General features: G+C 43.0%; 1 protein-coding gene across 1 annotated transcript in view; it reads left to right on the top strand.

The window, feature by feature from the left end:
• Positions 1–334: 334 nt before the first annotated feature.
• Positions 335–15,827, top strand: part of Adam23 (ADAM metallopeptidase domain 23) — a 159,461-nt gene continuing 143,968 nt past the window's right edge. Inside the window, exons 1-2 of the mRNA XM_042055634.1 lie at positions 335–427; positions 861–1,007. Coding sequence (XP_041911568.1) covers positions 335–427; positions 861–1,007 — 240 coding nt within the window. The remainder of the gene's footprint in view (positions 428–860; positions 1,008–15,827) is intronic.

Below are 15,827 nucleotides of genomic sequence, written 5' to 3'. Positions count from 1 at the left end.
CACACTTTGCGCATGACCTTTGACTGTGTTTTCCCAAAATGCTTGTCATAATGAGCAATCAGAAGAATACAGCGTTGAGCACACTGGTGATTGGAAGTCACTGAAAGCAGAAAGCTGACCTTGGAAGTAAAAGAAAAAGAATTTGGAAAGCTGCCAACTTCTGTAGCCCTTTATGACAAAACAGTTTTTCCCCTCATCTCAAAGTTAAAAAAGAAAAAGAAATCATATATATATATGTGATATATATGATATATATGATATATATATATATATATATATATATTGTTGAAAGAATCACTTTACTTTCAAGGCTCATGAATTCAGCCCCCAAGTCATGTCAGGAGTGTTCTTAGCTCCCAGACGGGATGCTGCTGCTAAGCTTGGTCCAGTTGAACTGCTCTGTCCTCCAAAGAGGAAGGGGATGAAGGTCAGGACCCTTGAGCATGTCCAGTTGCTAACTCTTCTCTCAGTCTTTTCTGTCCCTGCCCCCTCATCGTTGGGACATTCAGATGGAAGACTAGTTAGGAAAGGTCCACATGGCTATAGTATAATATATAATATAGAGCCACGATTGTATAAGCTTCCCCGGCTCCGAACTCACCCAGGGCATCCCACTGTTAGAATCACTTGTTTTCCTACGTCTCCACTTCCTCCCTCCTTATAAATAGGAAAACTTTGTTCACGCAGTTAACGGAAAGGTGCGTTTTAGAATGTACATACTTACTGGATGTCTATGTGTATGTTTGTGTATATTTGTTCTTCCTGCTCTCCCCCCACCCCACCCCCCAGCTCTGCATTGGAATGAAACTGCAGAGAAAAACTTGGGAATCCTGGCAAATGAAGACAATGCATTGCAACAGAACAGCAGTAGCAATGCCAGCTCCAGCAGTGCAATGCAGAAGGAAATCACACTGCCTTCAAGACTGGTGTATTACATCAACCAGGACTCCGAAAGCCCTTATCATGTGCTCGACACAAAGGCCAGACATCAGCAGAAACACAACAAGGTAGGCGGGGGCTGAGTAGGCCCGGGTTGCTGCCATGCAGACTTCTCCTTTGGTTTGACTTTCTGCCAGAATCTGATTTCACAAATTTTAGTGCAGCATTTTATTAAGAAAGCAATTAATATGATGAGAAAAGAGAAACTAGAGGGAATTAACTTGGGATCGACTAGGGCAGGGTTTACGGTTTGTTTCTTTGACTAAGTGAAACTGAACAATTTCAGATGTCCCGTGAGAAACTTGGTTCCCGTGTCTCTCAGGTGCTTTGGTACTAAACAGTAGAGCGAACGTGTTTTTGGGACCTTTACGTAAGGATGCAGGAATCTACCTGTCAGGAGATAAAAGCTCCTGGCAGTCTGTCCACAGAAGGCCTCGCCGATAGGCAATGTGGCTGTGGTTTCCCCAGCAGTCTTTTCCTGTAGAACTTGCATTTGAGTTTACTTTATTTCTTTAGCTGGGCATTGGGTTGGCATGGGGCTATGATGTTTTTTGGCAGTAAACCATTTGGCATTTCAAGAGGCTCTGAAGAGCAGGAGACCATGACTTGCCTAAGATAACGGCTAGTTTGGGTTGACAACCTCCTTGAGGACACTCTGCGTCAATGGGGAACATGAGCTTCTAGGTTGGTTTAGAAAGTGGTATTGCGCTTGAAAAAGGGACTCAATTGAAGACAGAAGTACTTAATGTCCTAAGAGTTTAAGGGATCCTTCTCCTGTGTCACTGGATCCGAACCAGGTCTACACAGCGACGTGGTGGAGCCTCTGTTCTGTATTAGGTGCAGAAAAAGAAAACAGACCCCTTACGTTATGTATTTCCTTTTGAACGGTTCCTGTTCAGTTGGCAAGAGAAGGAACTAATTATGCATGTAGAATTTAGGTCAAGTTTCTGTGATTTGCACCAGTGTGTGGTTAGTTTACTGAAATGGGGTAAGTACAATGTCCTTCCCCATTTCATAAATGGGTAGATAAGGATACAAAGCCTTTCTATGACTCTTCTGAAGGTTGTAAAGTAGCTTTTAGATTTGAACTGTTAATTGCTGCTATTTTTAGAACAAGTGAGGTCCCTGAAACAAAGTTTTCTTCCTACTGAATGATTTTGTTAACCCTGTTCGGCTTGTTTGTGTGACTTTGAAGTGGTTTTTGTCCACCGTGGTTCAGATCATGAACTTCTCCTTGGCCAGGTCTTTCCCTCAGAAGGTTTTCAGTGGAGCAACTAACACTTTACGTCTTATGGATAGAGGGAGAGGGTGTTGTCTTTTTTTTTTTCTTTTTTTTTTTTGGTTTTTCGAGACAGGGTTTCTCTGTGGCTTTGGAGCCTGTCCTGGAGCTAGCTCTTGTAGACCAGGCTGGTCTCGAACTCACAGAGATCCGCCTGCCTCTGTCTCCCGAGTGCTGGGATTAAAGGCGTGCGCCACCACCACCCGGCGAGGGTCTTGTCTTTAGGAAGAGACATCCAAGGTCAAGCGAGCATTGAAGACTGAATAGCTTCCCTTATGAATGATCCTTGTGCCAAGTGGGGGATGGGCTGTGCTCTGTAGCCCTAGTTTTTAAACTCCAGGTCCTTTGCACAGGTCCTTGGAGGAAGGCCAAAGCTGCTCCAAAGCTGGCTTTAAAGAACGTCTAAGCCCTCCTCAGCCGAGATCTGAAAGAAACTTCAGTGGAATTTCTTTTTAACTTGGGCGTTGAACTCTGTGACTAATGCTTGCCTTGTGGTCTAGCCTTAGATGGCTGTTTTGCTTGTGGGTGTGATTTTACATCATATGTCTGACTTAATGATAGTAACATCTGTTGAACCTTTACCTGTCACTATATAGAGGCACAGGGAGTTCCTGTGGAGCCTGGTTTGATGCTGGAGTGACTAAGCTTCTTGACTGCCCCTCCCCCATAGACGAACTTCTTTTTGACTTTTGAAAAGAATGTTTAGGCAGAAATGATATTCGAAACTCTTTTTTTTCTTTTTAGTTTAATTCTGTAAATATCTGTTATATATTTCTCATATATAAAGCTGTATGGCAAGGGTTCACAGATAAGAGATAAGAGTTGCAAGAATGAAAAAGTTGTATTTATTCTCCAGGAGACACAGGCTTGGCATAAGCAAGATTCTGAGATGTGCCTGGGTCAGATTTTAATAGTGCCGATCTGATTTGGTGCCACCTGAAATTTCCTTTTGTGGTTCATGGTCCCCCCCCCCCCGGTATCTTTAGGGTTTTCTTGGACAGGTTGATAAGAAGTATTGTTAACATCCAGTAATCTGGAAATAATTCACCACAAAAGACAGGGTTCGCGCAATCCAAAAATTTATTTAGGAAAAACCTGATATCAGGGAGGCGGCAGGGTTGGGGTTCTAAACTGTGTCCCGAGGCAGGGGCCTCAGAGACTGCTCCAGAGTCCCATCCAATCAGAGTATAATACTGGAAGAAGCAGTTGGGGACTTTGATGGTGACACAATTTCAGCCTGTCAGGGAGTTCTGTGGTTTGGTGGTTTGGACCAGCTCTGGGCCAACCAATCAGAAAAGGGTAGAATGCTTGTGTGCGAGACTGGGGGTGCTGTGTGTGGGGCTAGGGGCGTGCAGTGGCTATGCGAGGGTTACGGGGGCTGCAGCCTTGCCTTAGGTAACTTGGTTAGTAGCTCAGGGCAGATTGGCAGTCTGGGCCAAAATGGAGTTTCTGTTGCTAACTAGGATGGAGCAATATTGTATGTTTTCCATTGGATCTTATGATGGCTTGCTTAATATCAGTGATGAGAGACTCGTCAGCTTGTCTGCCTTCCATAAGTTCCAATGAGAAAGCATAGAATTCCATCCTCGTTGCTTTAAAGAAATAGTTTTTGATTTTAATATCTGCGGACTTGAACTTTTCCTCCACTTGGGTTCTGTTGCACTGAGGCACGTATTCTAATGAACGCCTTAGAAATGCTGAGTCACTGTGCCTCGCTTCTGAATCCCTGGGACTGGGGGGAGGACTGAAATGGGACTTTCCCAAATCTAGGTTGCAAGGCCAAGCTCCACATTTATGTCGGAAGAAGTTTCATAATCTTGCATGTGGATACATGAAAAGTTAAAATGCTTATTAACTCTTTCACAGTAGGGGAGTCTGAAAGCTGCTTGTGTAGTCCACCTCGGTATATGTTATTGGGTTTGAAAAATCATAGCTTTTTTTTATGTCAAGGAAGGCTGAGGAATTGTGCATGTTAGTTTTTTTGGTCTATCAATTTGACACAAACTAAGAACATTTGGGAAGAGGAAATTTCAATTGAGAAAGTGCCTCCATCAGATGGCCCGTAAGCCACTCTTGGGGACATCCTCTTGATTAATAATTAATGTGGAAGGTCCTTGCTTACTGTGAGCAGGGCTACCCCTGGGCAGGTGGTCCTGGGTTTTATAAGACAGCCAGTAAGAAGCACTCCTCCAAGGCCTCTACTCAAGTTCCTGTCTCCAGGCTTCTGGCTTGAGTTCCTACTCAGACTCTCTCAGTGATAGACAACAATTTGGAATGTGTGAGCCAAATAAACTCTTTACTCCCCAAGTTGCTTTGGTCAAGGTGTTTTATCACAGTCGCAGAAAGCAAACTATAACAGGAATCACTTCAGGTTCTACATAGTCGAAATGTTGTACAAACAGTTGTCCAAACAGCTCCATTTTTGAGAGACATGAGCACAGCTATAACTATGCCAGGATATGAGGCATCAACTAAGACAGCCAGAGAAGGCAGAGAATGAATAGGCCCCTCAGACCTAAACTTTTTTTTGGCTTTTGGTGCTTTCCCAAATTAAGATTCCTTTATAGACAGTATTATTGGCTGATAGTTTATTATAAAGTCAGTTTAATATGATGTAGCAGTATTAGGGCCTGCTACAGAAATTGGTCATTTCGTGTGATACTGGAAAATACAGACCGGTTGTCCGTCCTATTTTCTGTCACACAGGTTCAGTCTTCCTGAAACCATCAGGTCCTGAGGGCTCTTTTGTGGGACTGCAATGACTGGAGGCTGGCCCTCCAGGATGCTTTAGCCTGGGGGTCTAGCCACTATAAAGACAAAGGTGTGACTGAAGGGTTGAGGCTTTCAGCCTTGCCCAGCAGGAAAGGGGCTTAACATTTGGTTGACTGTCAGTGTCTAGTGACACAATCAACCATACCTACCTAATAAAGCTTCCCTGAAGATCCAAATGCACGGATTCTGGGAGCTTTCAGATATCCGAATATGTGGAGGTTCCGAGATGGAGTGGTACCCAAACAGAGCCTGGAAGCTCAACACCTTTCTCCCATACCTGGCCTTATGCATCTCTTCTGCCTGGCTGCTTATCTGTCTTTTCTATAATGTCCTTCATAGCAACCAGTACATGTTTCCCCAGAGCTCAGTGAGCTGCTTTGAGCAAGATGATCAACCCTGAGCAGGGAGTGCTGAGACTCCTGAGTTATAGCCAGCTTCCACCAGCACAGGCTCTAGCCTGGGACTTGTTACTGACATCTGAAGTCTTGTGGGACTCAGCCTTCAACCTGTGAGATCTGACAGTATCTCCAGATGTATAGTGTCAGAACAAAATTGAATTAGAGAGCACCTGACTTGTTCATTGTAAAGAACCTGCCAGTTGCTTGATGTGTAGGGAAGAAGCCCCAGACAACTCATGTTAGCACTGGTGTGTGAGATGGAAGATGAGCTTTGCATGTTTTTATGTCTCTTTGTTATAAGACTTGCCCAGCTTTATGAATCTAGGTGGAATGATATAATTATTAGACACAGTAATGTAGTATCGATGGAGGGTACTAATAATATGATTATTACACACAGTAATGTATTATCTATGCAGAGTATTAATAATATGATTATTATACACAGTAATGTATTATCGATACAGGGTACTAATAATATAATTATTACACACAGTAATGTAGTATCGATGCAGGGTACTAATAATATGATTATTACATACAGTAATTTATTGATACAGGGCACTAATAATATGATTATTACACACAGTAATGTATTATCTATGCAGGGTACTAATAATATGATTATTACACACAGTAATGTAGAATCGATGCAGGGTACTAATAATATGATTATTACACACAGTAATGTATTATTGATACAGGGCACTAATAATATGATTATTACACACAGTAATGTATTATCGATGCAGGATACTAATAAAATGGACAAAGGTTGAGGAGCATTCTTCACTCATGCGCTTCTTGAGGTGATTCTGTAAAGTCTGTTCCTAAGAAACACGAGCCACAGCTTAGGGTCAGGAGAATGTGAACCAGTTATCAAAGGAGTCACCGAAACACTGACCTCATGCTGTGGACTGACTTTTAGGTAAACAGTCTGCTCCTTACTCCCTACAGTTCCAGATTGAGGAGAAAAAAAAGACACAGTTTAGTGAATTCAATTTCTTCCTTCCTGGGGGTTGAATCCAGAGAATCGTGTGTGTTAAACATACATTTACCACAGCCGCATCTTGGCTGTAAGTGAATTTGGACCATAGCAATTATGCTTTTGAGTTTACTTCAGTTTTTTAAACAATATTTTTATTGGTTATTTGGGAATTTGACATGATGCACCCTATCATCCTATTTCCCAGTTCTCAGTTTTTGATTTTCTAGATGCCAGAAGCTCCGTTCTTCTTGCTATGCGACAATAGGAAGAGCAGTATGGGACAAGGAAGTCCCAAGCGTTTCTCCTGCAGGATGTTTTTCAATAATCTTTAGAAGTCAGGGATATGTTTTTATGATTTTTGTCTATTAAGAGGAAGTATCACTATTGTGGAATTGGGAAAAAGGAATCTGGCCTGAAAGTTTCTTTCACATGTCCAAGTTTTAGCAAAAGATCTGTTTGTAAAATCTTATGTTGTGGATGCACCCCTGCTTCTGCATCAGCAAACTCTGTGAGTCTGATGGCCAGGTCTGAGTGGTGCAGAGCCCTTCCTCTGTTGAATAACTCCCTATAAAGATTATATGAGAATATGGACTTTAATATTCACCTCAACAAACTTCCTAAGTTTCCCAGGAGTTTCTAGGCAATCATTGCAAGCTTGTGCTGAACTCTGTTTACTATTGTGTTGTTTGTGGGAGTTGGACTAGTGTATCTGTTGAGGGAATTTTTGTGTAAACATCCATATATAAGAAAATATATGGAAAGAATGTGGTGATCGCCATAGCATTTAATGTTATAGTCTTACTGAACTTAGAAAACAACCTCCGGATTCTTTTAGTTATTTTTGGTGCTGGGCTAGATCATCAGGAGAGGTAATTTTAGTCTTGAGTTTTGGCATTGTATAAGTTGCTAAACATATGTTTATACTGTGTAAGATAGCAAAAATATCTCTGTGGTGGCCCCTCCTCCATTCACGGTGTTTCTCTGAGGTATTCCACTTGCAGCTCAGCTGTGGACAAGGCGGAAGGTGATGCAGCACAGTGAGTCATTTGGGAGACCAGGGATGGGGTGTGGTTAGTGAGAAAAAGGCCCTTGTAATTCTCTAGAAATCTAGAGACCAAGGTTGATAGACTGTGCAGTTGAGAGAGCCGGGACAAGTGGGAGGTTGTCAAGACTGGAGACAGATGGAGAGTTTGATTTATTCCATGTCACACTGCGAGTCATGAGAGGGGCTTAAGGAGTGAGCATGCTCTCGAGCGTCCATTCCGTGACCTGCAGAGAGCTCACTTTCCTACAGGATGTTAGTAAATCTGGCCCATTCATTCTGAGCACTGACAGGTACCCGGAGAAGGTAAAATAACAAGAATAGTGGGCACAGTGATCGCCTATAAAGGGCAGAGTGGGCCTAGGAGTCTGGGTGTGACAAGTGCGCCAGTTGCTAAGAAGTGAGTCCTGTCGAGGTAATGTGGGCATACGCTTTAGATAAGGATAGGAAAAGACAGAGAGCAACACTTAGTGCCTTCTCTTTCTCCTGGTGGAGTGTCAGAACCAAGGTGCTGCGGTGTGTAGTTCATGTCTGTGTCATTGCTAGCTGCTGGAACATGGTAGACATGCAGAGGAGGGGACTAACCTTTGCTCAAGGAAGTCAGAGAGAATAAAGAACTGGCCTGGGTCCCAATTCTACTCCACAGACTGAGGTTTGAACATGTTCTACATAATTTTGTGTTGGAGGTGCTATTCTCAAACTCATGCTTTAGTGGTGTGTGCTGGTGAAGCCTTGGGAGGTGATTAGGATGGGAGGAGGTTCTGATGGTAGGGACCCCATGATCACATTGATGGTAGGGACCCCATGATCGCATTGATGGTAGGGACCCCATGATCGCATTGATGGTAGGGACCCCGTGATCGCATTGATGGTAGGGACCCCATGATCGCATTGATGGTAGGGACCCCATGATCGCATTGATGGTAGGGACCCCATGATCGCATTGATGGTTTGATGTGAAAAGCAATAGAGACACTCTAGCTAGGACATTTGGTGTGCCATGTGATGCCCTCAGCCTTGTCAGGATGCAGCAAGAAGGTCTTTTTGCACATGCCAGTGCCATGGCCCGGGACTTTCCAGCCTCTAGAGTCACGAGCCAAATGCACCTATGTTCTCTCGAAGACATCTAGTCTGTAGCATTCAGTTATAGCAGCAGACAAAAGGCTAAGGCTTCCTCCTGCCTCAGTTGTAACCTTCTGTATTTCTTTGGCTTCCTTGGTGTCTTTGCGTATTTGAATTTGGATCCTTGTCTCTGAGTCTTTTCTTCTATCAAGTCTAGACCATTTTTGTTCATCTACCTCCCCTCTCCGAATCAATCTGAGCAGCTCACAGCTGACCCATGCTCAAAGTCCAGCTACACGGTGTGGCCCCGAATAATGCCTTTTGCTCAGGGCCTGATTCCTTCTTGGCAACTGTATAACTGGTGCCAGCACCCTGCCTCCTCTTCTCGGGGTTAGTGGCCCACTGGCCCTCTTTTCAGCCAGTCAGAAGATAACCCAGGACTCTTTGTGTGGTGTGATTGCCCAGGTTTGGTGGTTTCAGTCTGCGTGAAATAGTTCAGGCAAGGAGAGAGCTGCTCACCATCCCCATTCTCTCTGGGATGTTGTCTCTGTGCATGGAAGAGTGAACTTGGGGAGCGTCTTTGCCTCTTCTCTTCTTCACTTCCTGTCTATAAATAGTCACGGATCAAGTCTGGATGCTGAGCCCCGAGCCCACCCCTCCTCTCTACACTGTGCTCTTGTCGTTGCCTCTTGCCTCATTCTCTGCCAATCCATCAGTCCCACTGCTGACAGATTCACCTATCACGTGACTCCCTTTATTCACATCCAGCACACATCCTTGCAGCTAGATAACTTTCCTTGGGCAGAGCACAGGGTGCACTCCTCCGCGTTCCTCTTAGACCACGGGCTCCTGTTCTTCCTCTTCCAGCCTTCTTCTGGGTCTCTTTGTGCAAAGGTCAGTCCGCCTACGGGGAAGTCTGCGTGTGTGATTTTATTGTATCTGTCCAAACTGTGGGGGTACTCTCAGAAAATGTATGTCTCCCTGGGAAGACCCTAATCTGTTAGTAAATATGGCTTGAGGCTTTGAAGGTCAGATTCCGTTAAATTCCTGCTTAGTTCAGTGGATCTCGTCAAATCCATCTTTAAGGCCTGAAAGGTTAGTTGTTCCTAAGGTTTGAGCTTTCAGAATCAATTCTTTTCCTTTCCAGAAAGCACATAAATCATGAAGTACATAATCATAAAGTTTTATTCACACAAAGCATTCCTTTCTCAGGTGACACAGGTCCCCTTAGAAAAGGCCCCTTAGCCACAGCTCACTGGATGTCGGGTTTTGCAGTAGTTCTGGGGAGTCTTTGTGTTTAGAATTCTGTACATTTAGTACAACTTTAATTGAGTTTAATGCTAGAAATTCTATTACAAGAAGGATAGATCAAATTATCTTTTATTTGGAGTAATGATCCTGAGAAAAAGTCATCCTCATTCATGGCAGTGGAGGGGAATAGAAGTCTCCATCCTGGGAACCACTCTGGTGCAGCTGTGACTTAGTCCAGATCCTCAAAGTTTTGTTTTCTTGATTCCTTTTTTGGCTAGAGCCTGGACAGAAGCACATTTCCTTACCTGAAAAACTACAGATTGGTGAACTGAGCTCCTCTTTGAATTCTTCTGTGAAATGCACGTGTTCGTTAACAAGATCCACCTTAACACTAAGCGTTTTTCTAATGGTACCAGGAACGGCCTTAGCAAAACGAAATGTCTTCTAAGGGCTTGGGGTGAGAAGGCTGGGAACACAAGCGTATCCCCTCTACACCATGGACAGTAACTACTCAACAGTTAAGTCTCAGTAGGCTGCTAAACCCAAGGATGACTAGGTTTAAATCTATCATTACACAGCTGGGGACATTTGTCTCTTACTTATCCCTGTGGCGGTGTAGTGCCAAGGGACCAGTCTTGTCAAGCTTTAAGTCCTAGCCGGACAGTGGTACCTGGCTGACCAGTGCTTCTGGACTTCTTTTTTTTGCACAGTATGAGTAAAGATACATTCAGGAGTAGTCTGACCCAAGCATGGGCAGCAGCTGATACACGAAAAATAAAACAAAGCAGAGCAAATCAAAAAAACAGCTGCAACAAAAACAACCTAAAACAAAATAAACCGCAACAGGGAAAAACCAAAGCCCTCCAAGAGGGCTGGGGGTAGAGCTCAGCTGTAGGGTGCTTGCCTAGCTTGTCTAGTGCTCGCTGGCACTGGGTCTGATCTCTTGCACTACTGGGGAGAAAAAAATAAACCAACAATAATGGCATTGATTTTAATATTTTGAGTGCCTGCTGAATTCCAGGATCTCAATGGAGCATGCTTCCTCTCAGTATGGACGTTTAAAAACTGCGGTGGTAAGTCGCTGTCCGGCTTGCTTAGTTGGTGTTTTGGGCTGTCTTTTGTCACCAGGCCGTAGTAAGGAGGCCGCTTGTTGGTTCCTGGCCGCTTACCCCCGAAATAATCCCACAGAAACTATATTATTTAAATCATTACTTGACCTGTTAGCTCTATATTCTTGTTAGCTACTTCTTACATATTAATTTAACCCATTTCTATTAATCTGTGTATTGCTATGTGGCTGTGGCTTACTGGCTAAAGTTCTGGCGTCCGTGTCCGGCGGGACTACATGGCTTTTCCTGACTCTGCTGCCTTTCTCCCAGCATTCAGTTTATTTTTCCCACCTACCTAAGCTCTGCCCTGTTATAGGTCCAAAGCAGTTTCTTTACTAACCAGTGGTATTCACAGCATACAGAGGCCTGCTAATACATATAAAAAAGCCACTGTGGATGGAGTCCACCTCATTGTAAATCACTGAATGCGTAGATAAGTCTTTCCCCCATGTATCTCCCAACTATTTATTTTTTTAGTGAAATAAAACACAATGAATTAACTTGCAGCTCAACTCTCCAATGCTTAACAACAGCGAATATAACCCAACAGCTTTTGAATTGGACTTGAACAGTTTTATGGCAGTGTTGTCATACATAAAACCACAGACGATCCTCATGGCAAAACTACTGAGATGATTATTATTTCTGTGTTCTGGATGTGGAATTTGTGTCTCCAGACTTCCAGTCTTGCTATTTTTTTTTTTTTTTTAAAAAAATCACAATTCCATGGATGGGGCATAGAGAACTTGCCTTCTCTTTTAGATGTTTTAAAAAAGTATTTATCTAAATTTTTTCAAAATACTTCTTTTTAAATATTTACATTAGTGTGTGTGTGTGTGTGTGTGTGGTGTGTGCTTATGAATGCATGAGTGCAGAGACTAAGAGAGGGAGTCCTTTTCCCTAGAGCTGGAGTTACAGGCAATGTGAACCATCTCAGAGGAGCAGTGCATGCTCTTAACCACTGAACCATCTCTCTGCCCAGACTTTCATCTTCTTGATCAAAAGTCTACTGAGGTGAGCGAATGACACCTGCGCTGTGTACCTGTGTATATTCCCCGACACACTGTCTTCAGGATTTCCCTGCATTCAATGGCTTTTTTGGTCTTTATATTTTCCCTTCCCCTCTCTCTCCCTCTTTCCTCTCCTCTCTTCCTCCTTCTCTTCTTTCTTGCTTTTTAATTTTTGAGACAGGTTTATACTAAGCAACCCAGGCTAGCCTTGAACTCACAATGTAACCCAAGCTACGCTTAAGAAACTGTGGTTTCAGCTTCCTGAACACTGGGATTGCAGGGGTTTCCTACCAGGCCTGGCACCTTCCTTGTTAGCCTTCAATTTAATTTAATTTTTTCTATCAGGTTTTCCTTCTTTATGTTAAAAATGAGATGGACTTGTTTGGTGTTTCCAAGCTGTGCCAGACGTCTACTCATTTTAGAACTGACTTCTTTTTTTGGAAAATATTCTTGTATACTTTATAGGAACTCACAGCTTAAGGAGGTGGGCGTCTGAAGTAAGCTTATTTAACAAGAACTGGTAAAGCTGGTACAGCCACCCTTTAGTTTTTAGTAGAAAAAAAAGACAGAACTCCCAATTTAGCCTTTTTATCAGCACGTGAAATGCAGCGTAACCCGTGATTCAATACAAAGATGGTATTTCAACTCAAAGTAAGGAAATGGCCATTTAATGACCCGGTATATCCATTTATTTGTGGGACAAATAGGATTTAAAAAAAAATATGGCCATTGTTGTGGTTTGAATATGAAATCCTCCCTCCCCCCCCCCCCACAGGCTCGTGTGTTAAAAGGCTTAATCCCCAGCTGGTGTTGCTATTTTAAGAGATGATGGACACATCAGGAGGTGGGGCCTGGCTGTGGGAAGTAGAATTTGGGGCTGTTTCACCCTGCTGTTTCCTGGCCACCGTGACCTGAGCAGTGCTCGCCATGTGCCTCTGCTGAGCCCGCTGAGTACGGGCGGGCGGAAGCCTCTGAGAGCAGGAGCGCAGGGGGCTTCTTTCCTTAGGTTGTTTTACTGAGGTGTTTATCACACCTGCTTCGAGTATCAGGACATATCCTTCGTCCCCTCCTGCTACCCTTGTTGCTAGAGAGTGATGAAGAAGGATTCAGGGTTTTCAGAGTCTTGGTTTGATCTGCAGATGAGTTGGGTCCGTATCAGATGGAAGATGGCGTAAAGACTGAGGCAGGCGGCACGATCTTGCCTCAGCTCCTGGGAGGCTGGGGTGGGACTCTGACAAGGAGTGAATGTGGGAGGATGTGCGAGATGAATTAATTAGCGGTGGCCCTTGCCAAACCATGGTGGCAGTTAGAGGAGCTTTCCCTAAACGTGAGGTTTGGAAATGGGGCATCTTAGTGAGTTGAAAGGCAAACCTTTCTCTCCTCACCTTTTCTTCATTCTTGGCAGTGCAGGAGTGGAAGCCAAGGCCTGGGAGTGTCAGGCCAGTGCTCTGCTACTGAGCTACGCGCCCCCCCCTCCCGCCTCAGGGCTTCGTTTTGTTCCGCTTTGAGGGTATTGATAAAGCCCCCAATACTTGTGCTCTAAATAATAATAATAAAAAAGATAATTTTCCCAAGAACGGTCCCAGTTAGACGCCATTCACCTTTCTTCCCTCTCTTCAATTCTCCCAATTCAAGCCTGAGAACAACTTAGATTTGCCTTTGAAAGTTCTCTGGCTTGGAAATAAATTATAGCAAGGACGAGACCATGACAAATAGAGTGTGCCTATGTCTGCCAACTAGAAAAAACCAAAACAGGACTAAACTAACAGACATACAGTTTGCTTTTATTTTCGCTGCGGGATACAGTGGAACAGGCCACGGCCAGGAGGTGGAATCTGTGTGCCTGTGTGCCTGAAGAGCTGGCACACAGATTCTCCACCGCTTAGAAATGATGGCTTTGTAGTGAGCTCTCACTAATTGCTTTGCTAATTGCTGTAGGTTGTCCTGTGTGACAAAGTGGCCTTTTATCTCCGCGGAACGTACATACAAAAGCTAGCAGTGTTCATCCCTGTTGAGCTTTGTGAACACCATCACTTGCTCCCTTCAGATCAGATGTTCAAATGACATTTTGTTGTTTTTGGTTTTGTAATGGTGTGTAAAATTGTTTTCAGAAATGGTTAATCATTATTCCCTTCTCTTATAATTAATTTAATACCTATTTTTTTATTTTACTTGTTCTTTTATTTGGGTGGTATCCATCATTTTAATAAAGTACTGAAGCATTTAATATTGTTGCTCAAATAGTGTGTTTATAAACTAGCTCTTCCCACACTGTCTTCATAATTACCTCTTATCCTATTTTCTATAAAATAGATTCTTTATGCATAACTGAAATCTAAAAGTCTGCCTATATGAGACCATAAGTTTGTCTTTTCATTCAGATTTCCCCTGCTTGGGTTCTCCTGGGTGTTTCTACACTCTAATATGTTAGAAGTTCCTGAGCTAAGATGGCTCACTGCTATGAAGCACTCATTCGCAGTGTAAGGTCTGAGAGCCCCCGACCCGAAGGTCACCCTCACCCTTTGTTTCTTCGTTGATATGTAGGAGACAGCCTAGGCTTACCATGTTCATGCTAACATCTCCCGTGTCAGCCCACCCCTCCATGTTCTTCCTGTGTTCTTCCAGACAGTTGCTCGGGCTAAGAGCCTTCTCCCACTCCTTCTCCTAAAGCATCACTTCAAGCCACTGACGCCACTGCCACGCAGAACCTCTGCCAAGCTGGTCCAGTGTGCCATCACCTCTGCCTACACCGTCTTGTCAGCTCTTACCTCCCTCCTCCCTCTCTTGTCATTTCTGCACACATCAGGCAAAAACGAGGGCGTCCAAATCCTGTTTGGATTATGTCACCTCGGCTCAGCAACCCTAGGAGCCTCCCATCTTCTCAGTGACTTCTGCTCTTCCAATCATAATGATGAGGTCACTAAAGAAAGCTGAGCTGTTGCTACTGTATTTGGATAGACAGAAGTGCTAGTGTTCTTTATGTTTATGTCTTTGAACACATGAATTAGAGAAATGAGTAGTATTTAAATATCAGTTTCACCAGTGATCTGAAATATAATAAGCTATACTTTATAGAATTCACTTCCCACAGAAATCAATTCAATTTAATGTAATTATGTTTAAATAAGAAATTAAAATTATATACCAAAATTACTTATGTGCTTTGATTAATTTGCATTCTAATAAAAAGTTTTTGTTTTCTTATTTTAAAATTTTAAACCTTGGAATTAAAGTGGGTTTTTAAATTATAACAATAGAAAAGAAGAGCATCCTCTGAATATATTTGCTGATGTTGTGATACATTAAAGGGCATCTTTTCTGCCCAGAATGCTTTTATGGGTCAGTGACTTGAGAAGTTGATGCTTCTGGATTTGGCTAAGGGAAAGGCTGTTTTGTGGTCTAATCATTATTTTTATTTCCACAGGAAGAGGCTCTTTCCTACTTCTGGGTATCTAGGGCCAAGTGTAGAGACTCAACAGTGATAACAGACATCCTCACAGAATTTTGGCAGGAGGGCTTTTATGGAAATACACCATTCTGCAAACTTCGAACTTTCTGGGCAGAGAAGAGAGGACAAACCTGTGTGTGTGTGTGTGTGTGTGTGTGTGTGTGTGTGTATTTTGCAATCTCACTAGTACTGTGTAAGGGTTTCACATCTTGTGTACACTTTTTATCTTCAGTTTTTTAGATACTATCTTTATAGGTGTCAAGTAGTAAGTCCACAGGCTTTGTCTTTATTTCTTCAGTGTTACTAAGGTTGAACACTTTTTGATATAGTCATTGATAATATCTATCTATCTATCTATCTATCTATCTATCTATCTATCTATCTATCTATCTATCTATATTCTCTGGAGAAGTTGCTTATTCATTTTTTGTCCCTTTGTGTTTGTTATCTGTTGTAGATATGTAGAAATTCTTCACATGTTCTGAGTATCAATCCTCAGTCTCTTGACCTGCAAATGTTTTCTTGCATC

The sequence above is a fragment of the Arvicola amphibius genome, chromosome 8, assembly GCF_903992535.2.
Source record: "Arvicola amphibius chromosome 8, mArvAmp1.2, whole genome shotgun sequence".
Taxonomy (NCBI): Eukaryota; Metazoa; Chordata; class Mammalia; order Rodentia; family Cricetidae; genus Arvicola; species Arvicola amphibius.
This window is presented reverse-complemented; position numbering and strand designations above follow the sequence as displayed.